This window comes from Leuresthes tenuis, unplaced genomic scaffold (genome assembly GCF_036924035.1).
Source record: "Leuresthes tenuis unplaced genomic scaffold, fLeuTen1.0.hap1 SCAF_4, whole genome shotgun sequence".
NCBI lineage: Eukaryota > Metazoa > Chordata > Actinopteri > Atheriniformes > Atherinopsidae > Leuresthes > Leuresthes tenuis.
Window position 1 is genome coordinate 8261642 of NW_027325358.1, and position 27931 is coordinate 8289572.

Consider the following 27931-nt stretch of genomic DNA (forward strand, 5'->3'; position numbering starts at 1 on the left):
ACCCTATCAGCAAGTTTTGCAATACATGGAAATACATGTGATGCCTTGCGTCACAGCAGTTGCTCAGCATTTTACACTCAACTGAAATAATAATGTGTGTGTGCAGGAGGAAAAGGACCATTCTAGATCAATCTATTGAACGTAATTGTCAATAATGGAGGAACATCTTTTAATTAAGTAAAAGTACTAATATCATAGAAAATAATCATTAAAAGTAAAATAACAACACCTTGACTGCAATGCATTTACATTGTTTGGTTTCTATCACTGATGTATTAATGTAAAGCTGAACTTAACTGTTGTAGTTGAGGTGAAGCTCATATCCAACTATTTCTGTCCAGATGCAACTGATAATTAGTTTCATAATGGATTAACCACACTGAGAATTTGGTCTGCTGATCAGTTGATTATTCATTTTATTAAAGAAAAAGGTGAGATGAGTGATCCAAACTGTCCAAAAGTTCACAGTTCACTGCTGATTGCATCCAACCATTTACTCTCTCAAATAAATATGACATGGAAAGTAAAACATTTCCCCCTGAGGTAGAATAGAAATAAAAGCATAGAACGAAAGAAAGAAAGTGACTTGAATTTGTATTGACACACTTACACTTAAACATATACCTTGTCACTTCATGTTGCTAATATCTTGGATTTATGTAAAATATAAGTATGGTGTTAATCTGATTGTGGCTAGTCTCAGTTTAAAAGCTATATCTATGTACAACCAGACACTCTGTGGTCAGACAACTGGCTGTTTGGGATATGGGGAGAAAGGAGGTGAGGGGGCAGTAAGTGAAAATGGGAGGAGTGTGTCTGGGTGTGGGACTGTCATCCCATTGAGGGGAGCAGCTGTGGTGTTTTGATCGAAATCCAGCAGATGTGGGAGAGAAGAGAGGGGTGTGAGTGAGTAAGAGAGAGAGAGAGAAATATTTCCACCCACCCAGCAAGGAGACACACTCATAAACAGCAGGCAGACTGAGTGAGAGTCAGAAAGACACAGGATCTCAGGGTAGCAGCAGTTCAAACAGAGAGGCAGGCAGAAACAGAGCTTCATTGAGAGAAGATGTTTTATTAAAGGGGAGGAAAAGTCACTCACTCAAACACACAGTAATAAACACAGAGAGTTCGATACAGACAGACAAGCAAGAGCTAACTGAACTCAAAATTCTGCCATTAGAGAAAGACAGCAATAAGAGTTTACTCTTCTATCCCCCAATCACACATCTATTCACACACTGGTGTTGGTGCAGAGTGAGGGGCAACCCAGTGTGAGGACCAGGGCTGTTCGACCCCAACAAGTGGCACTTCGAGGAGGAAGGAGCAAGTGAGTGGATGGATGCCTTTTGCAGACTCAGTGGCCTGGACCCTCTGTGGGTGAGTTTATGATGTATTCTCTGACCTGAAGTCACATTTCTTTACTGGGACTGTGGTGTGTGTGTGTGTGTGTGTGTGTGTGCGTGTGTAGTTCAGTCATGATAAGTTTGATATTACTGGTATGTCACATCAGATTTTATTGTTCAAGCATTCGTTCTTATCTAATTCAGTCAGACTAACTTGTCTGTTAATTATTGCTGAATATTGCTTCTCATTACTTCTCAGGTCATTTTTGTTTTTTTCTAAATGATGATTGGTTCATGAAAGTCTTTGCTCATTCTTCTAGTTTTGTTTCCTTTTCAGAATTTTTATGATTCACTATTGTGATTAGCACTAGCCACATAAATATGCTGTCTTTTGACTACAAGCTATGCAAGTCATTAGAAATGTGCAGATTAATAAACTTGTGTGTATTTTATGAAAATGGGTATGAGCTTCAAAATGTTATCTATCAGTTCTCAGTTATAAAGAGGAGAAAATCACTGTAGTATACAAACTCCAGTTTGCATCCTGTATCGGACAGTTTGCCTCCATTGCATGTCAGAGGCGTCTTTCTCATCACTGTCCTTTGAGTCAATTCAAAGAGATGCTGAGTGGTGAGAATGCACCATACTGAATGTGCTGCTGTGGTTACAAAGGCTTTTTGAGTTTATGTGTATTAGCAAACCTCCACATTCTGAATCCTGGCTCAAAAATAGAAGAATGGCTGTGATCCAGCTGGAATCAAATGCCTCCGTTCCCAGCATGTCTCATTCACCCTCTTCCTCTGTCTTCCCCTCTGTTTCTGGAACTCATTACAGCTCATTCTCTTGTTTTTGCTTCTGCAAAACCTCAAACAATGGCCATTAAGCTTATCTGAAAAAGTGAAAGTGATCTGTTTCATTGTGTGTTGCCGTCTTTGTCGTAAAATTTCAAAACGAAGACGTTGTGTTACAGGATGTTGTAACAGCTGTTTTTGGGTCATGCTGCCTGAACAGTACATTCAGTTATTAACTGAATCAACCTTTTACATGTTTTTAAAATAGTGTCACAACTGACTCACCGGTCACAGCTTTTGGATGTCAGTATTGGGGAAGCAAGGCTGTACAACCTGCAAAATGCTTTAAATTGGAAGCTCTCATAATTCAGATAAGCTACCCTGTAAGAAGTTCAACCTTCAGTCAAAATGCCATTCAGCTGAGCTCAATGCCAAAAATGTCAACTTGTTTACAGGTTATATATAAATTTAGATTATAGAAACGATTGATTATGAGGTGCAAGAAGTGTCAGCTTTGCCATTGTTTACTGCTTCTGCCAGTCAGGCACCTGCCTTCCGGAAAATAGAGGTCCAGAGGTGGAAGCACTCCAGGAAGCATTAACTAGCCATGTAGCTTCTAAAGTAGCCTGCAACAACTTATCTTCAGAACTTATAGATACTTAGAAAATCTAAGTACATTTTAAAATTCATAGTTGAAGCACTATAGCTAATTTGAGTCTTTTCCTTGTCTTGTCCAAAATTATTTGTTGTTACTGTTGTTAAGACAGAAATATAAAACATAAAAAGAAGCAACTGAAGAACTATATTTGCCATGCAATAATTATATGTAACTCACCATTCTTTAACACTGCAATGTTACATCCACAAACACTTCGCCTGACAGCTTTAAAGTTTAACTAATTTGAAAGAAGTCAGTGCAGAAGCCAGCTATGTATTTAGTTTCTTCCTCTTGAAGCCGACCTGACCTATAATCTTAGCAGCAAGACAAAGCAATACTGACAGGAGAGTGATCCATGCTACCTAAAATGACAGCCCTCCATTTACAGAAACACATATTTACATAAATGGATTATCCTGTTTTCAACGCTGTCTTTGTGGCAACTTATTCAACTCCATAATGCCACATGAGCGGAAAGTTAAAAAAAAAAAATCAGCAGATTTGCAGCAATGCAGAAAAAGTCACTGCTTTCACATTACTGTGTTTGATTGGTAAAAATAGACACCTGGTAGCAACTGTTGGCATGCACAAGTTTATAGCAACCACTTCAGCTGAGGGTGAGAAACAGGAGGAGGATTGAGTGAAATGCAGAAGAAAGCACTTAGAAAGCGAGTTTGACAGGTTGGACTTATTCATAAAAGTGCTCTGAACATCTGCCTGCCATTGACCGCAGGAGTCAGAAGGGACTGTGAAAGTAGTCTCCCACTCATTGCCTCCAGAGAGATTTATCACCTAAGCAGATCTAAGTGTACGTGCAAAAGCGTATCGTTATTACATAACCTTAACCAGACAAGTTTTGCAAGTTGAGAAGGATATTCTCCGTTTGTTATCATGTGGCAAGAGATGCACCGAAGTGCACAAGTCCTCATTTGAACTCTGGTGCCTGCAGTCAGATCATGAGTCAGACTCTTCCTGCTCCAGAGACACCAATGAGTGCCGGTTAATGGTTAAAGCTCAGACATGCCGCCACAAATCCGTGTGAAGTTTGTCTCACCTGCCTAGGTTCACTCACAGAGCTGTGGGGTTGTTATATAATGATCTAGCAGCTGTCACCAATTGTGGCCACCCTAGCTTATCCTAGTTGGAAATGAACCAGCTCGACCAGAATCCTGTGCCAGCAAGAAGCTTTAAACCACTTCCTGAGGTGACTCTGCGGGGCAGTCTCGTTAACACAGCCAGACTCCCTGTCCCTCATTAGGCAAGTGAGGTGATAAACAAGGGAAGCAAGACAACAACAAAACAGTAGGCCACATATCCTTGCTCTCCTGTTGTTACATAATCTCAAACTTCTTCTGACTAACTCCTAGTCTGCAACAACTTTATATCATTTGTAGCTCCTCCATTATTCAAGTTCTTTTTACCGAACAGCTTTAAGTGTTGACAGTCATAAAGTCCAAATGTTATTAGTAAAATAGCCAAAAATGTGTTCAGAAAAAAAACCAAATCCAGCTTTTTAGTGAAAGAGAGTTCCAGCTCACACTGTCTCTGGATTGGGCACACTTACATTTTTGTTGACTCTCTGCGGTTTCACTTTTGACTGACTTGAAATGTAGGAGCCGCACCAAGTCTGGATTCTCTAGACTTTGGCCTTTGACTGCTCACAAATTTAAAAGTAACTTTACAGTTTGACTTTCTGACTTCTTTTCTCTTGATCTAAAACTTAGCTTTTTTTTTATTTTCCTCTTTGTTGCAGGACTGGAATCGTACATGGTACACAGCCAACCCTGACCTAACCCAGTGTTTCCAGAACACAGTGCTAGTGTGGGTTCCCTGTATCTATCTGTGGTTGTTGGTCCCTTTCTACTGTCTTCGCCTTTACTGCCATGACTGTGGACGGATTCAAATGTCCTGCCTTTGCATCGCCAAAATGGTGAGGCGACCCAGATTCTAACTTGTCAACGGTTGGATGTTTAATGTTTTCTGACAAAAAAAAAAAAAAGGTAAATGCACCAGTATACCCAGAAACATCTCCAATCTAACTTTTTCCTGTCCTTTTCCAGGTGCTGGGTTTCCTGCTGGCCTCATTTGGTTTTGTGGAGTTCTTCTACATCCTGCTGGAAAGGAGCCAAGAGATCCAGCAGCACATGGTCTTCCTGCTGAGCCCCATCATACGCAGCATGACTGTGGTAAATATTGTGGCTCTTTGTCACAAAATTATGTCCATCCACATTAGATTAAGATAATTTAAAAATTGTATTTTTTTGTGTTGCAAAGGCTAATTCTACTTCAGACCCTGAAAAGTATTTGTAATAACCAGAATAGCTTGCATCCTGTATGGTGGTGATTGAAGTCTATCAGGGTTGCAGTCTATTCCACATTTACCTATATTCCTCTTGTGTGGGCTAAGGTTTTATACTGCAAAAATGTAGAGGAATGGGATATTTGAAATAGTGAATTTGTAAATTCTGCTATCAATATACACAATGATTGCACAATAATCATGTAACTGTTCAACAGCATGACATATCTAAATAGAAAGAAAGCTTTACCTATTGAGCTGTGCCTGATTTGTGGTGCAAATTGCATATCTCACATCCTCTATGAATTGCTCTGGGTAACGGAAATGTTTTGGGACTATTCCATGCTGGCTCACGTCACTGTACAAAAACATGAAAGAATATATAGTGTGTCTATGGTATGTTGGCCAGACACTGAGGTGCAAAGACACACAACCAGAGATAGATTTATAGTGTCAGAGAAATGTAAACATCACAGTAGCCTGTAAACACAACCTGTATTTGACAATCACTCATCAGGGTGCAGAGTACATATGTAATGACATCAGTTACTGTTTGAAGTGCACTTAGTGTTAACTATGGATGTCCAAAGTTTCAATGCAGTAAAAATGATAAAGGTGCTGCATCACTCAAAGACAACGTGTCACAAAGAAAACAGGTGTGTCATGGGTTGAAATCGACCATGAAATATTCTTATACAAAATATAAGTTTTCCAAGCATCATTTAAGGTTACATGCCAATTCTGAATTCTGAATTATGAATGCCAGCTGGAGAGTCTTCTCACTCTAGCTCATCAAGATAGAGGCGATGCTTTGCTCGGTCTTGGCAAATCACATGCTTTAATGCTTATCAAGTTCATCTGATTTTCTTCCAACCTTCTGGTTTGTCTTTAAAAAACACAAAACTACCAGATACAAAGGTATCAAACCTGCAATTTTCATCTATTTTAACCATAATTACATAGCCCAATCCAAACTTTTTATACAGTACAGTTGTACATTGGAGTGGAGCAACATTGTTGTGACCAGAACTGTATTTAGGATGCAATGTGTGTCATTGTGATGCCTCAGCAGCAGGGAAGACAATATACTTATCTTGTCTCTCTTGTAATAAGACTTTAAGGTTAACCCTCCATAACCCTCCAGTCCTCTTATGCCTAACCCAAACCATATCCTAATTCCCTTTTATGCACACTGAAGATTACTGAAAATTCACTTGTAAAGACCACACCATGATGTCACGACGTAATTTATTGAAATCTAGGAATGGGGAGGAGTTGAAGATACAGAATAAAATGGCTGAGAGGAAGAGATGAGGGCTGAAGGGATGGGATGAGAATGGTTGAGAAACATGATGGACTTCTGATGAGGAAGAACCCAGTGAGCAAGACTCAGGGTGGATGTACAACTTGGGAGGCTTTGGTCCCTTGACTACCTGGTTCCTGTAATGAATAAGGAAAAAGGGAAGTGGAAGAGAAGGTTGGACAGAGGACAGATCCTGTACTATATAGGCAAGTTTGGGAAATTGATGGTTGGAGAAAACTATATGACATAGCACAATAAAAACAACTTAAATGTCAGATCTAAACCAGTGCAAGAACTTTGCAGTTTTACACATCCCAAGTGAAATCTTTAATCTTGAAAAGTGTTGTTTATCTCTTTCCTACTCACCTCTTAAATCAAACCATGATGGCCTCTATGATCTGGCTCAGGGTGGCATGGGGGGTGGGATACAGAACATTATTTATTTCAAGTAAGGGCTAGTATGCAATCAAAGAAATGCTCTCAGTGACATTTGTTGATGAAAATGGCCCTAAATGTTTCTCAGAACTTCAATCCCACTCATTTTCAGTGGATTTAAAATTATACCTAACTTGTATGAGTAGGCAAAATAAAGGAGGAGAGCTCCACATGGGTGGCATGGCAAGTTGAGATATGGTTTATCCTTCTGCAGGAGTGATACAGGAATTACAATGCAGTACAAAGACACTTCTGTGAGCCTCAAACACCAACACATAGTGCCGCATAGATTTACTCACAAAGCTCCCTCTTTTTGCTGCTGTATACAGGTCCTGCACAGTCTCACTCTCTTCAAGCCAGACAGCTTTGCCCACCTGTGGTCTTTTCAGACTCCTGAATAAATATCAGCACGTGTTTGGGTAAAAATACTCTGAGACTTCTTTTGTATTGGGGATGCATGTCAGAAAAGGTCATTTATTTTGAGGATGTAATTTGTCACACCAGGGGGCCAGACAACAAACTTCTTCTAAATCACATTAAGAGCCTGTCATCACTCTTTTAATCTACTTGCCAAAGTTATCAAGGATTTTTCAAGGATATCATTTTCTAGAAGTGTCTTGTAGCCACATGCCACCACCCGTTTCCATGATGCAGGAATGAAACAGCTTGTTTGTTGCTCCAAAAACTTGTTTTGTTGCCCTTCAGCTGAAGTGAAAGTTTGGAAATGTACATGCATGACAACGGCTATAATCAGTAATACCATGACGTAAAGTTCCAATTCCTTCCCTCCAACACTTTACGCTTCCCCATCTAATTACAAGGTAGGGTTTTGATTCAAGCCTTAGTGATGGAGCTAGCCCCACCCACTGGCTTATATAAACTAATGCTTTGCAGTAATAGGTAATTCAGAGCAGGGGGGACCTTTCCCTCATTCGGTTACCCTATGGCAGCTTTATGTTAAGGTTTGGATTTGGGCTGATACAGCCCCGTGCCTTTAAGAGAAAAGTCTCCAGCACTCTTTCCCACGAGTTGATGGTGAGCATAATGGAGACATAGACATATGTATGTGTATGGTGACATAGACATAAGTCACATAGGGATTTTTCAACAAAGAATCAAGAGTTGTTTTTATACTCACCAATTTAAATGTTATGTTGACAACCTCATGTCTAGAAATTCCCCAGAACAAAACAACCCAAAAATTGAGCAATAAAAGCAAAATGAGAGTTACTATTTGAATTCAGTTCTTCAGACAGGCCTCTAAATGAATTATACAGTCATATAGAAAAGAAGTAGACCCTCTTTTAAAATCATGTTGTTCAAACTAAGTCTTAAAGTCAGGTGAATAGATCCCACTTCACCCATTTCAATCAGGTTGGAGTTTGGGTTTTGACTTAGATTGGATCATTGTAACACCTTTGAGATATTCTGTTGTTTATTTGCTGTTATGTTTGGAATCAGTGTCCATGTTGGCCAAACTTTAGTTATCTGACAGATGGCCTGACATTTGACTGTTTTGTTTTCTCCACCGTGCTGCTGTGCATTATGACCAAACATCTCTACTTTGACTCATCTGTCAAAAGACTTGTTGTGGTTAGTTTTCTGTAGACTTTGCAAAACTAAGCCATGCTGCCATGTTCTTTTTACAGATAAGAGGCTTTCTGCTGGCAAGTATTCCAAACAGGCCATACTTATTCAGTCTTTGTCTAATTATGCTGTCATGAACTTTAACATTTAACATGCTAACTGAGGCCTGTAGACTCTACAGTGTAGAGTCTGAGATGTAGCTCTTGGGTTTTTTGCAATTTCACTTGGCAGGACGTCCACTCCTGGATGAATTCACTTCTCTAAGATGTCTTTCCTCCTTAACACAATGCCTGAATGCTCCCGACCAGCAAACTGCCCAAAGTTCTGCTTTTATAGAGGTGCTCAGACTTGCTGATGATCAATTGATCAACCAATTAATTATTCAATGAATCTACCTTTAATTAGCAGAACCTGTCTGCTTCTTATTCTTTTAATTTTTAAGGAGTAAGGGCGTACTTAGTTTTTTTATACTGCCTCTTCATTTTGGGTCAGTTTTTTATTTAATAATTAATGACACAGCATAATATGTCATGCGTTATTGTACATCTGAAGCTGTGTTTGCCTAGTCTTAAGACCTGGTAAGGACTAGAAGATTCTTATTATGCATTGATACAGAAAGATTGTGCTTTCTTTTTTCCTTGACTGCAATCTACTGAATGTGTACATAATGATCAATTATGTACACAGAAGGGAATAAAGTTGCATTTGAGTACTGCACTTAACAACAACAATCAGTTAATACTGAATAAATATACAACTGCATCTGTTGAGTAATAGCCAAGAAATGGAACGAAACTGACTGAGATAGTCAGTTCATTACAATATCTCCATTCTTAAAACACATAAAATTCTTGGATGTTTGTGTGCTTCAGGTTTGCATGTTGTCTTTGTCTTCACATCCCCTCTATACTGAACGTGTGCCATTAACTCCAGCATCCCAAAGACATTCAAGTCAGGTGGACTGGACACTCTAAATTCCCCATAGGTATGACTATATGTGTCTGTGTATTTGTATTCATTCTCTGATGGACTGAAACAAATGTGTAGAGAAAACAAGTTAAAAGAATAATAAATTAATCAATGTCACTGCAGCAGACATCTAAGAGCCATGGAAACCGTTCAGATCAACATGTTTACTCTCTTTGCCACTGAATCAAAATCTGTACACATCTTCCTGAAAACTGCAACAAACTGTTGATCCAAAAGACTCAGAAATATACCAGAAACTAGTTTATAACAGGACAGCCCTGTGGCTCATCCCAAGGTCACCAGTGTGGTACTCATTATAAAACCAAAACCAGCTTTCTCCGTGCTTTGAGATGAGCTGGCATGACGAAGTGACGTCTCACTTGGCTAACCGCTTAGCAAGGGGCCGATTATGGCTGTTCACATGGATATGCATGCCTCCTCTGAGGACAGACATACCGCTGTGTCCAAAAACTGAATCAGTTTTATTTTTGAGAAAACATCATGATAGAGTCTTTTTTTAAGGATAGTTTATAATAGCTTTGAGCACACTATACACATGTAATTTTTTATTGGCAGAAGTCAGACGAATGACAACCTCGTCTGCAGCCAGGGAACTCCTAGAGACCCAAGTTATATTTCAGAACTGTCATCCACTGCATTTAATCAGAGTAACTTGAATTATATCTTGTATGCTCAGCTGAAAACTTTTGCATTGGCAATAGCAGCTGAAAAAAGAGAGCTAGGGCTTCATTGTTTTCTTTTGATTTAAAGAGAAGTAGCGCTTGCAAGGAGATTTCACTAAGCAACATTGTCTGTGTGGAAAGATTCCCCATCAAGACTACATATTCATGAAGTTAAGAAATCTGGAGTTAGATATAATGATCAAATGTGGGTTTCAGTGTCTTTCCCAAGGACACTTCCACACACGGACACACTGAGGAGTTAGCCAAACAAGTGTAAAAGGGTTATATTTTTGGTGTTTGTTCTTTAGCTTTTAACTGCTGTGTTCAAGAATACTCCCTGGTCAGATTATTTTTTCTAGTTAATCGTGTTTTAAGGAGACGCTTATTTCTCCTTTATTCTTCACAGCATGCACCTGGCTGCTCTGGAATTCTAAATTTGTGTGGATTTGTTTAATAAAAGCAATGAATTTCTAGCTAATAGATCGATTTTCGCTGACTTCAAATAATGACACAGCATCCAGTGTCGAGGTTTGCACCTGTAGCAAGAAACCTGATCAGTGTAAGCTTAAATGTATGGGCTTTGACTGATAAAGGTTTCTGGGATGATCACACTGTTGATCACAGTGTTGACGCTACTAAATCTGTTTAAAATTCTTTAAATGTGTTGATTAGATTATGTGTGAATTTGCTGATTTCTACTAATAAACTAATAAAAATGTTAGTTACTGACTCTGGAACATTGGAAAAAATAAATTAAAAATCTCCTCACAAAAGATTTCCTTTTTACTCTGAGTAGAAAATGTACTGGAACACCAAGAAGACTTTTTTCCATCTGTTCTTTGACTCTTCTGTTCCTCCTCTGCTGTGGATTCTTAAATCACTTCTTGATGTTTCTCTGTGTGTCTGTGTAGATCCTGGCCTTGTTCATTATCCAGCTGGAAAGAATAAGAGGATGTCGATCCTCTGTGTTCCTTTTCTTGTTCTGGGTCTTGTCTGTTGTTTGTTCTCTGGTGCCTCTCAGAGCGAAGATCCAGCTCGCCATTGATGAGGTATGTAGCATGCCTAATGCTTAATATGAAAGATTAATATTATAACAAAGCATTTGATTTAAATATATGTGCACTACCCTATGTCTTTACACATTATTGTCTGCATTCCATTCAGCCAAACGAGGACTAAAGTGAATCTGTTTGTGAGTCCAGTTTGAACTCAGTGAACCTGAAGTGTCAAAACACAGTGCAGGAATATCTAATCAGGTCTATTCCTACCCATAGTCTAGACAGACTCCAGCAGCACAGCTTGAGCTATACCCTGTGTCAGCAAAGAGTTTCTTTTTCACCCCCCAGTTTTAACCAAGGTAACCTAAAGTTAACACAAAGTGTTGGAGGATGACACTGGCAATTCTGGTCAAGGCTGTGTGTGTTTAAATGATCCCTTTCTTCCTGCGTCTCCTGTCAGACATTGCAATCATTGTTGTATGGGGTAGGTTAGCGCATGCCGCCATGGGGCAGTCGTATTTGCATTTCTATAAAAACACACACACATCCATATTTCTGTTTTATCGCTCTCAGTGTGACATTCCCACACTGCTTGGGGGAGAGTAATGATGGCCCTGGGATAAACGCTGGTGAGACATGGCAGCCCAGGGTCAGCCCAGAGGAACGTCAGCGCTGTGTTTATGGGCCTACACTGCCATAAACACAGCCAGATGAAAATCTATGCATCCACACATAATGCAAAGCCATTTACAGTTTAAAAGCAGATGTTCAATTCAAACAGCAGCACATGGACACGTATAGGAGGCACACGTGGCCTCTTATGTACTTAGCCTCAATACTATGCTTCTATGTCTTCATGGGGAATCTAAATGATGCATTCTGTTTATTTATTTATTTTCCAACCATATCTTCTTTTCCAAAAGCTGCTAACTGTAGGAACTAACAACTACCATATATCAAAAAGACTGTTGTTTTTTTTAAGGAGCAACGTTAAATGACATAAAGCAGATTTGGAGGAAATGCAGACATCTACAAAAAATGAATGGGTCAAAGATTGTTCACTGCACCTTAAAACTAATAAAACAAAGATATTCAAGAGCAAGTTATGTAACTGGTGCTGAGAGAACGATTTAACATTCAGGGGATGTGCTGTGCCTTTTTACATCCCTGCCAAGACTCAGAATAGTGATTTGATACCACTCTACACTACTTGTGGGTTCACATGAAGCAACTCCAAGTCTCTTAGGTTAGCCTACCACCAAGTCTTTGAATAAAGGGAAACAGCTGTTCAGTCTCGGACAATTGGCAATTAATGTTAGTATATTTTGTGTATGTGTTCATGTTACTCTATATCACATATCATGTTGCTGCAAAGATGCAGCACATCTCTATGGTTTCAAAATTTCCCAAACATTCATTAAAAAAGTGTTGGATTCACATGACAGTGCTGATAGCTCAAGTTGACAGAGTTCATGTTTGCAGACCCTTGGCCATTCTTAGCTGCTTGACCTACATTTTCCCCACCCACTCTCCAACTATCTTGAACTTGTTTTTCACTGTGTGGCCAGACTCATTTGGCCCCTTCATATCTGCTTTCTGGGCACAGCACCATACTTCTCAGAGAAAACTGTTTTATTGTTTACAAGGGCTACCACTTTGATGCACACTCATACTGCTGCATAACAGGCTGGCTGTGGCACCAGCGCTTACCCAGTGGTAAACAATGCCCTCTGCCAGAACCCACAATTTCTGTATGTCAAGAATAACATGCGAGTCTTACTTTTTACTAAAGTCTCTGAGTCGTTAATATTGCAGCTGCTCCCTTTACAGAAAGTTAGGTTGCTGGTTTGTAAAACCACAATCTCCCTATTTACAGATATGGTCTCTTAGCGTGACTGAGAGGCAGCTTTAACTATGGCTTTATTTATATAAAGTACACTATTAAAGCCTCTGGGTTTTTACACTGATTTAGCTTATAGGTCCAAATTACTCTTTATTGTGTCTGTGATCTTGGTGCATAGACCATCCTCTGCCATGCAGTGTAAGCAAGGGGAAAGCCATATAATGCATTTAGTGCTGTTGTGAAACTGCACACAAAGCCACAGTTATGATAAATGATGCAGTATACTACAGGATGTTGCCTGATTTGTTAAGTACTACAGAAAGAAATTAAACAATCACAGAACATTTTAATACATTTGAAAAACATTTGTCTTTCAGGAAGAACTTTTTTATGTTTGTTGTTTTTTTGTTTTTTTTGGTTTAGCATACATTTGACTACAAAGCCAATTAATTGTCTCCCTAGTTTGAAATAAAGGACAATCTTACAACATTGAAACTCAGAAGGTTCTGCCTTTTTTTAGCCCTCTCGCATTCCCTATAATGTGTGTTTTATTCCACAGGGTATTGCCTCTGATATTGTCCGATACCTCGCCTTCTTCTCCTACTTCACAATCCAACTGGCCCAGCTCTTCCTCTGCTGTTTTGCTGACCAGCCTCCGCAGGGAAAACCCATCTTGGAGAAGGTAGGCAGTGGAGAATGTATCCCACTTCCGTCAAAAAGCCTCCGCTCTGATCCAATACCCAGGAACGAAAAATCCCAAAGTAGCTATTTTGTGGTTTTCGACTTTTGTTGTCAAGACACTTTTGCCTTTTGGAGGAAGTGATGTGATTCACCCCCTCCATTCTTTCTCTCATACTTCACCACTTTGGCTTCCTATTAGAGGTGTGTGAATGAGTGTGTGTGTGTGTTTGACATTGTGGTCTTGCATACCTTCAATACGACTCACTCACTTTGTGAGATAACATAACCACAGCTTAGCATCTGTGACTACACAACAGGCAAATCAATACTTAAGACAAACCTCACTATCCCATCAAACATGAGCTTGGCTAAACCTTTTTTGAGCTCCAAATAGCAGGTTGATTCAGAGCAGCTGCCAGGTGAATGAAAATGAGCTCCTAATCAATCAAAATGACATGTGAGGTAATATTTACCCGGTGACAAATGATCGAAGGGGCTGGAAAAGTCCCTAACAAACTAGTGGCTGGTGGTGAGGAGGCTTAGGGTGCAGAAGCCACAGTCTGGCTCAGCAGACACACCCAGTGGTGTGTCCTCTTCTTTTTCCTCCACCTCCTCCTCCTCTCTGCCCCAAGCTCTGGTTAGAGTTACTCACAGGAAGCGAGGAAGTGAGGGGACAAAAAGGGCTGTAATGAGGAGAGCAAACACCCCAGTGAGGGGGTGGCAGGGTGGAAGAAATGTCGTGAAGTCTGCATGAGAGCACAAACTTTCTGTGTGTGTGTGTGTATGTGTGTGTGTCCACATGTTGGACGGTTTGTGATGATACATTTCCACTCTGTCTGCTCTAGACCTCAAAACATCATCTTCACCCTGCTCTAACACTCAACCCTATTTATTCTGTCCTGTGGGAGTTCATGGTGTCTCCTTCCCACACTGGACCACCTGAGTGTGCCCGGGTTGTTTACAACATTAGCATTCTTAATCACACCCCTCCCAAGAACACCATTCAACCATCAACTAACGGCTAACGAACTCTTGAGGCTGTGTATTTCTAAAAAGCCTTCAAGTTAAGAGCGTTTAACCACAGAAATAACACTGAATGTGATCTTTAATCTGTTGCAGAATCCCTGTCCTGTGAAAGATGCCTCTTTCCTGTCACAGATTCTCTTCTGGTGGTTCACTGGGTAAGATGGTTCTTTAAAAACCTGTCATTTTTAGGCACAAGATGACTCACTAGGGGAACAGCGTATACTTGTTTACTATAATATGTTTTTTTGTTGATGTTTTAGTGTGTGACTCATCTCTCATGCTCCCTCTTTAGGCTTGTTGTGAAAGGATACCGCACTCCACTGGAAGCAGAAGATCTGTGGACCCTGAGGGAGGAGGACACGTCAAACAAGATAATATCTGAGCTGCAACAGGAATGGACAGCTGAGTGTGCCAAGATTCAGAAGTGAGACTTATTCATTAATGGATAATGTTACTTTTGTGAGGAATTCTAGTAATTTAGTAAATTGCGCAGCAGATTGTGTTGAAGCACTTTCAGTTTTTGGGACTTGCATGAATCCCAATTAAATTCTAATTGAATCAGCAGCAGCTAGATTCGTAATGTCCATTATTTTCACTGCTTTAGCAGTGCTCCATATGCAAAACTATGCAAAAAATCTTTGCAGCGCTCCTTTAATCACCCATCTGTAAGCCAACTCCTGGCTAAAGCCCTTTGGCCAGGCTTTATCCTTTTTATCAACATTCCACCACCTTTTGTAAAATGTGTCTACTCTGTTAACAAATAGTGCACGTGACTGCTGTAGCGGACACAACACACGCAGGACATGCACATGTCTGTTTTTTTCATTTCTTCTGGCTCATATGGCTCTCTGTTTTGTCACGGGTCTGTGATTCACTGTGCTGCTCTGACTATTGTCATAGCTTAACAGTCCAAAAATCAATTCAGTTTTATAGCATTGTGGTCAAGCATCAACATGTTCCCAGTTAAATTAATGACCCGAGCAGAGCACGACTTAACCGTAGCAGTGCTAATTGAGTGCTAGTCTCTCGTCACTACAAGCATTTGATGCTAAAAATAAGCAACAAGTCTCTTGAGGATATAGAGTACTATAATGTCATGACAAGAGCTCTGATTCATCTTCAAGGCTTGTTAACACGATCCAGTGCTTTGAAAGGCCATTGTTAAGTCTAATAATTATTTCAGCAAATGATGCTTTCCACAGCTGCTGGCAAATTCTTTGGTTCATCGGTAATGGCAAGAATTAAAACAGCTTTTAATTGTCTATTTTACATGCAAAACGTGAAAGCTGCCCGCACCACGTGTGTGCATCTCTCACAGATGTCTTGTCTGTAACTGTATGTCTTCTACTTTTTGCAGGCAGGAGAAAGCTTTGGCTTCAGGTGTGGCACTGGGGAGCAGGCTACCAGACCAGGCCCAGCTCCTCAGGAAGCTGCAGAAAGAGCAAAGCTCTGGCTTCTTTCTGCTCAGGACGCTGGCACGCAAGTTTGGTCCATATTTCCTGACCGGCACCTTGTGTATCATATTCCATGATGCTTTCATGTTCGCCATCCCTCAGGTGCTGAGGTAAAATTCAAGGAAGAATGCACTAAAACTGTGAATCTGATCTTACCATTAAAAGGAGTCTGGCTGTGACTTTTTAGTAGGAGCTGCGTCTCACCCCAGAACCATTTGCCTCAAATGATTCATTTTCCTTTCAAATATAATCCACAGATGTTGTTGGGAATGGTTTGCATGAGGATTGCAGGGAATTTTGAGAAAACTTCTTATGAAAAGGTTACAGGATGTGCAAGTAATTATGTCATTGCAGGTGGACAGAGATACTGTTGTTGAGTTGGTCAAATATAACTTTTTCATTGCTTGGAGTCCCACAAACCAAATGGCTCTGAGTGCAATGTATTAACAAAAGCTTTAGCCAAAGTGTTCCAAGCCTCAGCTTAGACTTAAAATACCTGGATGCAGTGTAGACCAGGCCATAGTAAAAAATAGTTTCTTGGGTTTGGGGGGGGGATTAACAGACCAACTCAATATTGAGACTTATGTAATAAGACTAGATAGATAGATAGATAGATAGATAGATAGATAGATAGATAGATAGATAGATAGATAGATAGATAGATAGATAGATAGATAGATAGATAGATAGATAGATAGATAGATAGATAGATAGATAGATAGATAGATAGATAGATAGATAGATAGATAGATAGATAGATAGATAGATAGACAGACAGACAGACAGACAGACAGAAAACCAGAGGTTGGCAGCAGTGAAATCAGGTCACGGCTGACCAGTCACCCACTGCCTCACTATCCCACCAGTCAGACTGGAATGTTGTTGTTCATGCACGGTACAGAATCAGTGGAAGTGTTAATTACGGTCATAGAACTGTGAGCAAGAAAAGTAGACGAGACCACAGCCCTCTGTGCTTCAGTAAGAAGGACAGTCAGAAAAGGGAGAGGAGGCTCTAAATGACAGAAATGCTGTTGGACCACAATAAGGGAGCCACAGGCCAAGTGTGAGTGCAGCTCCACCGCAGGCTGAGCTCTGTTGTGCAACCCGAACTACTTTGTGTGGACCAGTCAGCCAGAAGCCACAGCAGAGCTTAAGGCTACTGGTTAAAGTCACATAATGGGAGTCAGATAAGATCAGACTGAATGAAGAGAAATTGTTTTGACAAAGTATGAGTCTGTCCCTGTCTGCTTAGCTTTTTATCATACTTTCCAGGAAAACCTGAGTTTTGATACTTTATATTAATCAGTCATACAGAAAGAGAAAAAAAAAAAAATTACTTAACAACCTGACTTATCATTAATGCCGCACTTCTCTTATTCCACAGTCTTCTTCTGGGTTTCATGAAAGACGAAGATGCTCCATATTGGAAAGGCTACTTTTACGCCACCCTAATGTTCCTGTTGTCGTGCCTTCAGTCCCTCTTCAACCATCAGTACATGTACACTTGCTTCACAGTCGGCATGAGGGTGAAGACAGCCGTAATGGGCTTGGTTTACAGGAAGGTGGGTAAATATGCAACATACATTTAGCCACTAACCACTTGTCAGGACATAAATTGTGTCTTAAATGGAGAAAACAAAAGCTTTCTCTCCTTCCAAAATGAAAAACAGTTCACAGCATATGATTAACAGCTCTTACCTAAGATGAATGATGATGTGTAATCGTTATAAGGGTATGAAATTATATTGTGCACAGTGAATCGAGGGCTGAAATGTCTCTTTTGTTGTAAATCCAGTCTTTGGTGATAAACAGTGCTGCGAGGAGGACTTGCACTGTGGGCGAGATTGTGAATCTGGTTTCAGCAGACACTCAGAAGCTTATGGACTTTGTGGTGTACTTCAACGCTGTCTGGTTAGCTCCTATTGAGATTGCTCTTTGTCTTTTTTTCCTCTGGCAGGTATGTTGAAATGCAGCATTGTGTAGTTTACAATGCCTTCCATTCATGCACAGATGCAATTACACTGACTGTCTCTTGACACAATTCCTTTTTTTAGCATCTAGGTCCTTCAGCTTTGGCAGGAATTGCCACTGTCATTCTCATCTTCCCGCTTAATGGATTTATTGCAAAGAAAAGAAGTAAGCTGCAGGTAAAAGCAAGAATCCTTCACACATTCACAACAGTAGCCCAGACATCTGGCATGTAAGGTCAAAGGATGCCACAGCTGGTTTAGATAGTGGCTGAAAAGCTGTGTGGGTGTTTGGCCTGGATGTTACATTCTCTCTTGTCCTTTTGATGTCTGGCCCATATAATTTGTTTGAAAAACAATGACAGGAAAGGATGGGCAGTAGGAAGACATCATTTTTCATTTCTTTGGAAAAACAACAGAGAGTTCTGTAAATTTGGATGCCAGTTTAATCAAACTTAGTCTTAAATGCAGTGACCACACTATGGCACTTTGTTGTTTCCTTGTAATAAAAATCACTAAAATGAAACAAGCTACAGATTCTTACTAAATTAGACTAGTTCTGTGACGTTCAGGAAAACTACCGCTGCTGTAATGCGGCCACACAAAGCCATGTTCACAAATGCATGTATTTACTTTGGTGTGGTAATTGCCTGTCAGCTGTCTGCTAGTTTCAGTTTGAGACTTTTTTTTTTTTTTTTAGTATAAAAAGTAAAAAACTGTATTGTCTGGTCGACAGGAAATTCAAATGAAGTTCATGGATGGCCGCATCAGACTGATGAATGAAATCCTAAATGGAATAAAGATCTTGAAGTTCTATGCCTGGGAGAAGGCCTTCCTGGAGCAGGTTTTGGGCTACAGAGAAAAGGAACTCAATGCTCTGAAGAAGTCTCAGATTCTTTATTCAATCTCTATTGCATCCTTCAACTCCTCCTCTTTCTTGGTAAGATAATTCAAATGGAAGACCTTTTAAATTAGAGGTCAATTTCAAGATGCTCGCAATGCCCCATAAACTAAAGACAGTTTACCATGCCATAGGCCTCTGTAGTCTACAGACATGGTATCACTATTAATGATACCAAATGTAAGCTTTTGCATGCTAACATTCTCTCAATGCTGTCATGCCATCATGTTGATAACCAGAAGATATAACCAGCAAGAATTTTTTTTACCATGTTCACTCTAAGTTTAGTGTTAGCATTTTGGCCTTTGCTAACAGATTTACAGCCTTACGGCTGAAACTGAAGCCAACGAAATGATACACTAAAGTATATATTTACAGTTTGAGATATAGCCTACAAAATATTTAGGCTGATTTCTGCAGATTAGCCACTAACTGGTAACTCTAAGCATTGACTTGGCTTTAAATTAAACAGGATTTTAAACTAAAAAAGCTTTCCAAATTAATTCTGGTTCCTGTTCTTTGTGAGATAATCACAGCTGATACCTTTCTAAATTTCATGGAAATCCATTCAGTATTTTCCAAGTTTTTACATAAAACCTTATGCCAAACGTGCTTCTGCAGGAAAAATCAAGAGATAATGAACATGGAATTCATCTTTTGACAACAACGATCATTTGTTAGGTTGCTGAAATATCTTTATGTCTCATATTGTCCTCGTTGCACTTCTGCTGCACTAATTCCCAAGACATCTAGGAGCAAATAGACTTGGGAATAAGTGCAACCTACAAGGAGCCAAATTAAGAAAGTACTGATAGACAACAAAAGCATTGTTACTGGTTTTAGTCCCTTTGTAGGATTTACAGTGTTGACTTTAAAATGAAGTTACAGCACTGCAAGCCAAAGTTGGCTTTAACTAAAGATAATGTATGCAAGGTTTTGACAGTAAAAGTAACATCTAGTGCTTTTTTACCTCCAAGATTGCCTTTTCTATGTTTGGAGTCTACGTGACGCTGGATGACAGGAACGTCTTGGACGCACAGAAAGTGTTTGTCTCCATGGCACTTATCAACATCTTGAAGACCCCTCTAAGTCAGCTTCCATTTGCAATAAGCACAACCATGCAGGTAGAAGACTTTTCCATCTGATATCTGTGATTCCTCTGTTGAGGAATGGTTTCATAGTGCCATTTGACAAATACTGCATTTAAATCATCTCTCTCTGTTTTAAGGCTCTAGTTTCATTGAGACGTCTGGGAAAGTACCTATGCTCTGAGGAACTGAAGGTGGAGAATGTCTCAAAGGCTCCATTGAGCTCTGGTAAAAGAAAACTTCCCCTATGCATTTGCATATGCATAAACTATTAAACTGAATTAATCGCTATCTAATCTACACTGATTAATTTAATAAAGTCCCATAGTTTTGTTCCCATACTACCTAAAATCATAGACTGACATAATCAATATAGGCCGCCCACAAAATGTTGTTGTTTATAACTGCGGCATACCACAGCCTTGTATGGATCATATGCACTGTCACTTCCTGGGTCCCAGGCTGACTTGTAGACAGGGAAATTATAGGATGTTCCCTTTTAGTGGTTAAAGTTAAATCATAGCATGAATTCAGACATATGATTCATAGAGAAATAAAAAAAAACTTACAGTACTTCTCTGTCTACAATCTGTCAACACTTCCTGAGACAGCTTATGAAAAAGCAACAACTCTGTAATTTGCATGATTAAGTAAATTCACATGTAATTACGCCCAGACAGCACTCTGATGCGTAACTTCAAGGAGGAGCTTTGTTTTGAAACTTTGCCCCTCAATCCACCCTTTTCCCAGTGCTCATTGCAGGTTTTGTTCATTTTAGATGATTTTTCTTTCCCCTTTAGATGGTGAAGATGTGGTCATAGAAAACGGTACTTTCAGCTGGTCTGCAGAGGGTCCTCCGTGTCTCAAACGGTATGATTTGTAAAATGAGAATTTAAAAAGAAAATCTGCAGTAAAATCAAAGACAACTAACAGAACAATTCACTTCTTTGTTGACAGGATTAAGGTCCATGTGCCACGAGGTTCCCTTGTTGCTGTGGTTGGGCATGTGGGCAGTGGAAAGTCCTCTTTGTTGTCCGCCATGCTCGGTGAAACAGAGAAAAGAAGTGGCCAAGTCACTGTCAAGGTACAAAGCAAGTGTTCCATCTGCAAGATCTATTCATAGTCTGTGGGTTACGTTTATTAAATATTGACAGTCTCTCTGTTGGCAGGGCTCTGTGGCATACGTGCCCCAGCAGGCCTGGATCCAGAATGCCACAGTCCAAGACAACATCACATTTGGTCGTGAGAAGATGAAAACATGGTACCAACGTGTTCTGGAGGCATGTGCCCTGCTGCCTGACCTGGACATCCTACCTGCTGGAGATGCTACAGAAATTGGAGAAAAGGTGTGTAATAAGTTTAAAAAAACAATATTGTTTGTTGTCTGAGTCATGTACACAGTTTGTCAAATTTTCAAATACTCCTTATTTCCATGCAGGGGCTGAATCTCTCTGGTGGACAGAAGCAGAGAGTGAGTCTTGCCAGGGCTGTCTACAGAAAGGCTGATGTATACCTGCTGGATGACCCACTGTCTGCTGTTGATGCACATGTAGGACAACACATCTTTGACAAAGTTATTGGACCAAAAGGAGTCCTTAGAGACAAGGTAATGCCATGCAAATTGCAGTTCAGCTTATTCAATTCAGCTGTAAAAGCCAAAGTTTTACACCTAAACCACCTACAAGTCCATGCTCTGTGCTATTGTTACCATAATATGGAAACCGCCACTTTGCTGACACCTTTGTTTTTAAGAAAGCCTCAATTTAGCGTTGGATAGTGCTTACATCTTATTTTTCTGACTTGTGTGGCTTGCTTTACAGACCCGCATCCTGGTGACCCATGGGATGAGCTTCCTGCCACAAGCTGACCTCATCCTCGTTCTGGTGGACGGAGAAATCACAGAGAGTGGCTCCTACCAGGAGCTGCTAAGCCGCCATGGTGCATTTGCTGACTTCATTCACACTTTTGCAAGCACAGAGCGAAAGGAGAGCGCCATACAGAGAGGTGTGGAAACATTTCTGAAATGGATCCAAATTTTTTTGTTTTATTCAAAATCAAGTAGTACAAAATGAGTAGCTCTGACGAATTACTCAACACTTAATGACTCTGTTCTCTGTAGCTGGTTCCAGGAGATCCAATGCTCGACTCAGTATGATTGATTTTATGCCGTTCTCCAGAGACTTGTCACAGGAGCAGCTCATTGGGTATGTAAGCTGTTGCAGAAAAAACTTGAATGCCAGGCTTTTTCTTTTCTACACTGGCCTCTCACCTCATCTTATTTTCCAGGGGTGACACCACTAATTCCAACCTGCAAAATATGGAGCCTGTGTCTGAAACAGACCAGGAGCAGGTACCAGAGGACTTGGGCAAGCTGACTGAGGTTGACAAAGCTCGCACAGGACGAGTAAGTTCAAAAATGGCTTATATCTTCACATCTGATGGTGTGATACTCTAGTTCTAAATGGCTCCTCAGCAGAGCTTTTTACTTCCTTTCAGCTCACCATTTAGTTTTTTCTTTCTAAACTTTACAACTTTGATGTTTTTGTTGACTCACACTGCACTAGATGTTCTATTTTTGTTGTTTTGGTATAAAATTCCTGATAAACTCACTATACAAAGCAACAGATAGCAGAAAGCAGTTTGTGACCAGCTCGTAAACATTGGGAAGTGACTTCTACCTTTTTTGTTGTTCCACTGCAGGTCAGATTGGAGATGTATAAGAAGTACTTCAAAACCATTGGCTTGGCCATCATCATACCCATCGTCTTCCTGTATGCCTTTCAGCAGGGTGCCTCTCTGGCCTACAACTACTGGCTCAGCATGTGGGCCGATGACCCAATTGTCAATGGCACCCAGATTGATACAGATCTGAAATTGTCTGTTTTTGGGGCTCTGGGCTTTGTACAAGGTCAGTTGGTTTGTTTTGTAAATTCTTGTAGATAAACACTACAAACCTGTCGAACAGCTGAAGGATTTGATATTATTCATCTTCAGTGTAATCAGACATCCCTCCCTTTTCTTCAGGTATTGCTATCTTTGGTACGACTGTTGCCATCTCCATCTGTGGCATCATCGCCTCTCGCCACTTACATATGGACCTGCTGCTCAACGTTCTCCGCTCTCCAATGTCTTTTTTTGAGTGTACACCCAGTGGCAACCTCCTGAACCGCTTTGCCAAAGAGATTGATGCCATTGACTGCATGGTGCCCGAAGGCTTAAAGATGATGTTGAGCTATGTCTTTAAACTCATGGAGGTCTGCATCATTGTGTTGATGGCTACACCCTTTGCAGCAGTTATCATCCTGCCTCTTGCCTTCCTCTATGCCTTTGTCCAGGTACATGCTCCCCTCCAAAAAGAACCACTTTAATCCTTTATGTAAGATATTTATGTTTAACATGGCTTAGTAAAATCTGGGTTCTATTACTCTATATTATTGGAAAGCTTTGGGCTCCAAAACCATGTCTACTGCTTTTGCCTTGTATTTTAATCCCAACCTGCTGACATAGATGTTACACACATTCACTATGAATTATGGGAAAGCCCTCAGTGCTCCCTTTTGTTTCGCCTGTTAAAGCTGGTGTTTTACTTTTCCACTGTGGGCCGCAGAGTTTTTACGTCGCCACATCCTGTCAGCTGCGCAGGCTGGAAGCTGTGAGCCGCTCACCCATTTACACTCACTTCAATGAGACAGTGCAGGGTGCCAGCGTGATCCGGGCCTTCGGAGAGCAGCCCCGGTTCATTCTGCAGGCTAATGAAAGAGTGGACTTCAATCAAACCTCCTACTTTCCCCGATTTGTAGCCACCCGGTGAGAAAATAGAAGCTTTAACTTGATTTATTCACTCATATAATTGATAGCTCGGTGGGTTAGGTTTTAGCAATGATGACACACACTGAAACTGCCCTAAAGCTAAATAATTTTTACATTCACAGGTGGCTGGCAGTCAATCTGGAGTTCGTTGGTAATGGTGTTGTCTTAGCTGCTGCCATTCTCTCTGTGATGGGAAAAAGCACCCTGAGTCCAGGCCTTGTTGGTTTAGCTGTGTCACACTCCCTCCAGGTAAGAGATATAACCCATACACACACATATACACACACACAAACTATTATGCACAACATCACAGCAGCATCATGCTTAAAAATTAAACCTCACTGTGCTGGATTTTTCAGGTTACTGGAATCCTGAGCTGGATTGTACGATCCTGGACCGACGTGGAAAACAACATTGTTTCTGTGGAGAGAGTCAACGAATACGCTGATACACCTAAAGAGGTTGGTGCTCCCACCATGCATGCAAAACGCTGTACTACAAGAGCTGCTCATGCTCTCTATTCACCCTTATTGTTGTGATTACCTCATACAGGCTGGTTGGAGTACAGAGGGCATCTCCTTGCCACTGGCTTGGCCCCAGAGCGGCACCATAGAGTTCCAAGACTATGGGCTGCAGTACCGTAAAGGCCTTGATCTGGCTCTGAAAGGCATTACGTTGAATATAAATGAAAGAGAGAAGGTGATTCAGCTTGTGAGATACAAAAAAATCCCTGCATGAATCACCAGTCTTACACACCGAAATTGCAACGTAGTCGCATATATAACCCCAAAAACCTCCTCTTTTTTAGGTTGGAATTGTGGGTAGAACAGGAGCTGGGAAGTCCTCACTTGCTCTGGGAATCTTCAGGATCCTGGAAGCAGCAAAGGGAAAGATCTACATTGATGGAGTCAACATCGCTGACATTGGACTCCATGACCTCAGATCACGCATTACTATCATTCCTCAGGTACAGAAGTGATAACAGAAACTGAGCTCTATCTGGATCCAGTGTAAAATGAGACATGCACAATCGCAGTTTGGTGATAACTAACTTTTTCCATCTTCTCTCCCAGGACCCAGTGCTGTTCTCAGGCTCCCTCAGGATGAACCTCGACCCGTTTGATACCTACACGGATGAAGAAATTTGGAGTTCGCTGGAGCTCGCTCACCTCAAAGACTTTGTGTCTAAACTGCCCGACAAACTCAACCACGAATGCTCAGAGGGAGGAGAAAACCTCAGGTACACGTGTGTGTATTGATATGACGCTTCGCATCCAGAAAAAGTGTTGAAGACTTCTAGTATATAATTCTGTCCCTCCCTTCCTCCACTTTGTCTCTGAAGTCTGGGTCAGCGCCAGCTTGTCTGCTTAGCCAGGGCCTTGCTGAGGAAAACCAAGATTCTGGTTTTGGATGAGGCAACAGCTGCTGTGGACCTGGAGACAGACACACTCATCCAATCAACAATCCGCACACAGTTTGAGGACTGCACTGTGTTGACAATTGCTCACCGCCTTAACACCATCATGGACTACACAAGGTACAAGACATCATTTTTCTAACCTCAAATGACAGAAAACATAAAAGTGATATATCTGATGCTTACTGCTTCTCAAATGTGTTGTACTGGTACTTGTATCTTTTTTAAATCACTCTTACCTGAATACCACTGGGCCCCTGTGAGCACCAGCCAGGATTTCAATAATACCCAAAACTGTACTGCATTTAATGTTTCATATAAAAGTTATAAAGTTATATTTGCTTTGGTGTTCCTTGGCAGCTTGACAGGTTATGAAGCAACTAGACTTCTTTTCATGGTTCTTGAAGATGTTTAGATTTTCTACTTTTGAGTGACTTGATCAGTTCTAGAAGAAACTGAGAGCTGAGTAAGCCTTTCAGTCCATATGTCTATTCCTGCACTTGGGAGTACCTATATAAAGATTTTTGGTTTGATATTCAGTTGGATTCTTAGTATTCTTACAACAATTCTAGATTTTAAAAAATGGGCTAAAGACGTTAGTTTAATTGTCTTCTCCTCCGTGATAATGGCTCTGCAACATTTTGTTCTCAGTGAGCTTTTCAGGAAACTTTACTTTGGACTCTGTGAACATTTAATGTGCATTTGTTATTATTTTCATTCATTATTTATTTATTATAATACAAAATTAACTGAAATCATTCAATTTTCTCCCAAAAAAATCATTCTTAGCTGTAATTTTAGCTGTAACACTGATAAAATGAAAAAAAAAAAACTTGTTAACCACCTCCCCAGTTATAGGCTTGGTCAAGAATATTACACATGTATCAGATGAAGTGCACAGAGAAATATGAGATCTTAACCCCTTTTCCTCCTTTCTTGCCGCTTTGCAGAGTAATCGTCATGGACAGAGGCCACATTTCTGAGATGGACTCTCCAGCCAACCTCATCTCACAGCGAGGGCAGTTCTATCGAATGTGCCGGGAAGCTGGCTTAGTCTAAATCTCTGATACGCGTCGTGCCAGATAACTGATGACCTGGTGTGCAGATGTGGCACCGCATTTGCATGGCTCTTCAACACGTGTTAAATTGGGCCATTCCAACCTTTGTGGCAGCTCATAACTCCTCTCTGTGAGGACATTGTCGATGAATCTTGTGAGCAGCTGCTAATGCAGTCCTTATAACATCTGCTGTTCTTTAAAACACAAAGACACCTTGTCCTAAGTCAGGAAAAGACTTTTGTTAACCTCAGATCATGAACACTCAAATCAAAGCTATAGTGGATTGTTGCGTCTCAAAGCTATAAATATTGTATATAGAGTGGTGGAGTCAGCTTATTCTGTAAAGGTTTAAGCCAAAGGCTGGAATAAAAGAGACACACAAATCTTAATGATTTTCATTCTCTTTGAGGATGGAAGTCATATTATTTTTGTAGTTTTTGTAAGTGTTTATAAAGCACATGCAATATTTTTGATGTTGTCTCAGGCTTACACATGGATGTTTACTCACACTTTTTGAGCCTTGTATACCAAAGAAGAGGCACTTTTGTACTTGCAGATTGATAGAAGTCGTATGTTTTGTTCTCATCCCAGAAACTGGGAAAGGAAATATTGTGACACACTAACCTTCGCAAGGTTCCGGATGGCAAAATTAGCTTTTACAGCCTTTATAATTTGAGTTTGAGGCCATTTTTATACGTCAGGGAGAAAGGGGAAAGCATTGAAGCAAGGCAGGACATTAGCAATCGTCCAACTATGTTGTGGCTGTTGTTTATTTCTGTCAAAGTAAACATTTAAAAAGTCAATAGAGACCTTGCCAGTCAAATTTAACCTGACACCGGTAGTGAAAACCACCATGAATGAAGAGAATGCCTCTTAAAAACAATGGTGATAAATCTCCATGGGATTGTCTCTCTGCCTACACCACACAAACTCAGGCCATACTCACTCTCAGTGAGGAGAAAATCAGTATTGTTCCTATGGTGCTGACATAACAGACTGTAAATAGTCCGCGTTGAGCTTTAGTCTTGATTCAAAGAAAGAACCCTATGAACTTTTCCAAGAGAAGAAGCATTTACTGTTTTTGTCTTACTGGTTTAGACAATATATTCTAAGAGAAACCCAGGTGTTTATTTATGTCATATGACAAAATGTATTAAGTGTCCTTAAAATTCTGAGGATATATTATATTTATACTTTTTATAACAAGCTTGATCATTTTCACTGACCTTTTATTGTTAATGTACTGTCTTGTTCCATACATCGTGCTGGATAATAAAGTTTATTCAATTCTATGTTTGTGTCTGAATTCACATTTTTAAAGTGACTGTGATTTTACATAAAGACCAAATCCTTATCATGCATATCCCTAATAATCATATATTTGAAGTATGAGATGATGCATGCTTGAGACTTCTGTGTTGAAAGTATCCATTGTTGTTGCTGAACAAGTCCTCACCAGAGAGGTTTGCTTTCCTGTGTTTCATGTTAAGACAAATCTCAAGTTCACGAGCAGATCACAGAAAAGTTGTTCCAGACTCAGACCGAGAGGCTCAACAAATCAGAGAGGTCCTGATCTTATTTCAGAAATATAATACTGTATATCCCACAGCTAAAGACGGT

At 40.3% G+C, this 27931-nt stretch overlaps 1 protein-coding gene across 1 annotated transcript; it reads left to right on the forward strand.

Moving 5' to 3' along the window:
• The first annotated feature begins 996 nt into the window (after positions 1–996).
• Positions 997–27603, forward strand: abcc6a (ATP-binding cassette, sub-family C (CFTR/MRP), member 6a). Its single transcript, XM_072384385.1, has 31 exons — positions 997–1377; positions 4546–4722; positions 4853–4978; positions 10980–11117; positions 13469–13591; positions 14710–14771; positions 14909–15040; positions 15974–16180; positions 17455–17632; positions 17866–18027; positions 18125–18217; positions 18774–18977; positions 19916–20062; positions 20167–20254; positions 20827–20896; positions 20984–21110; positions 21196–21372; positions 21465–21632; positions 21847–22030; positions 22146–22230; positions 22313–22430; positions 22727–22934; positions 23051–23361; positions 23634–23833; positions 23959–24085; positions 24196–24297; positions 24389–24535; positions 24645–24803; positions 24910–25076; positions 25179–25373; positions 26204–27603. The coding sequence occupies exons 1-31, from the start codon at positions 1336–1338 to the stop codon at positions 26310–26312; spliced, it is 4533 nt and encodes a 1510-aa protein (XP_072240486.1). The 5' UTR covers positions 997–1335; the 3' UTR covers positions 26313–27603.
• The last annotated feature ends 328 nt before the right edge of the window (positions 27604–27931 follow it).

Coding starts and splice junctions, on each gene's coding strand:
- abcc6a (XM_072384385.1), top strand. CDS start 1,336: ATGGATGCCTTTTGCAGACTCAGTGGCCTGGACCCTCTGTGG. Junction 4,723..4,852: donor GCCTTTGCATCGCCAAAATG/GTGAGGCGACCC, acceptor GTCCTTTTCCAG/GTGCTGGGTTTCCTGCTGGC. Junction 23,362..23,633: donor TCCTCTATGCCTTTGTCCAG/GTACATGCTCCC, acceptor TGTGGGCCGCAG/AGTTTTTACGTCGCCACATC.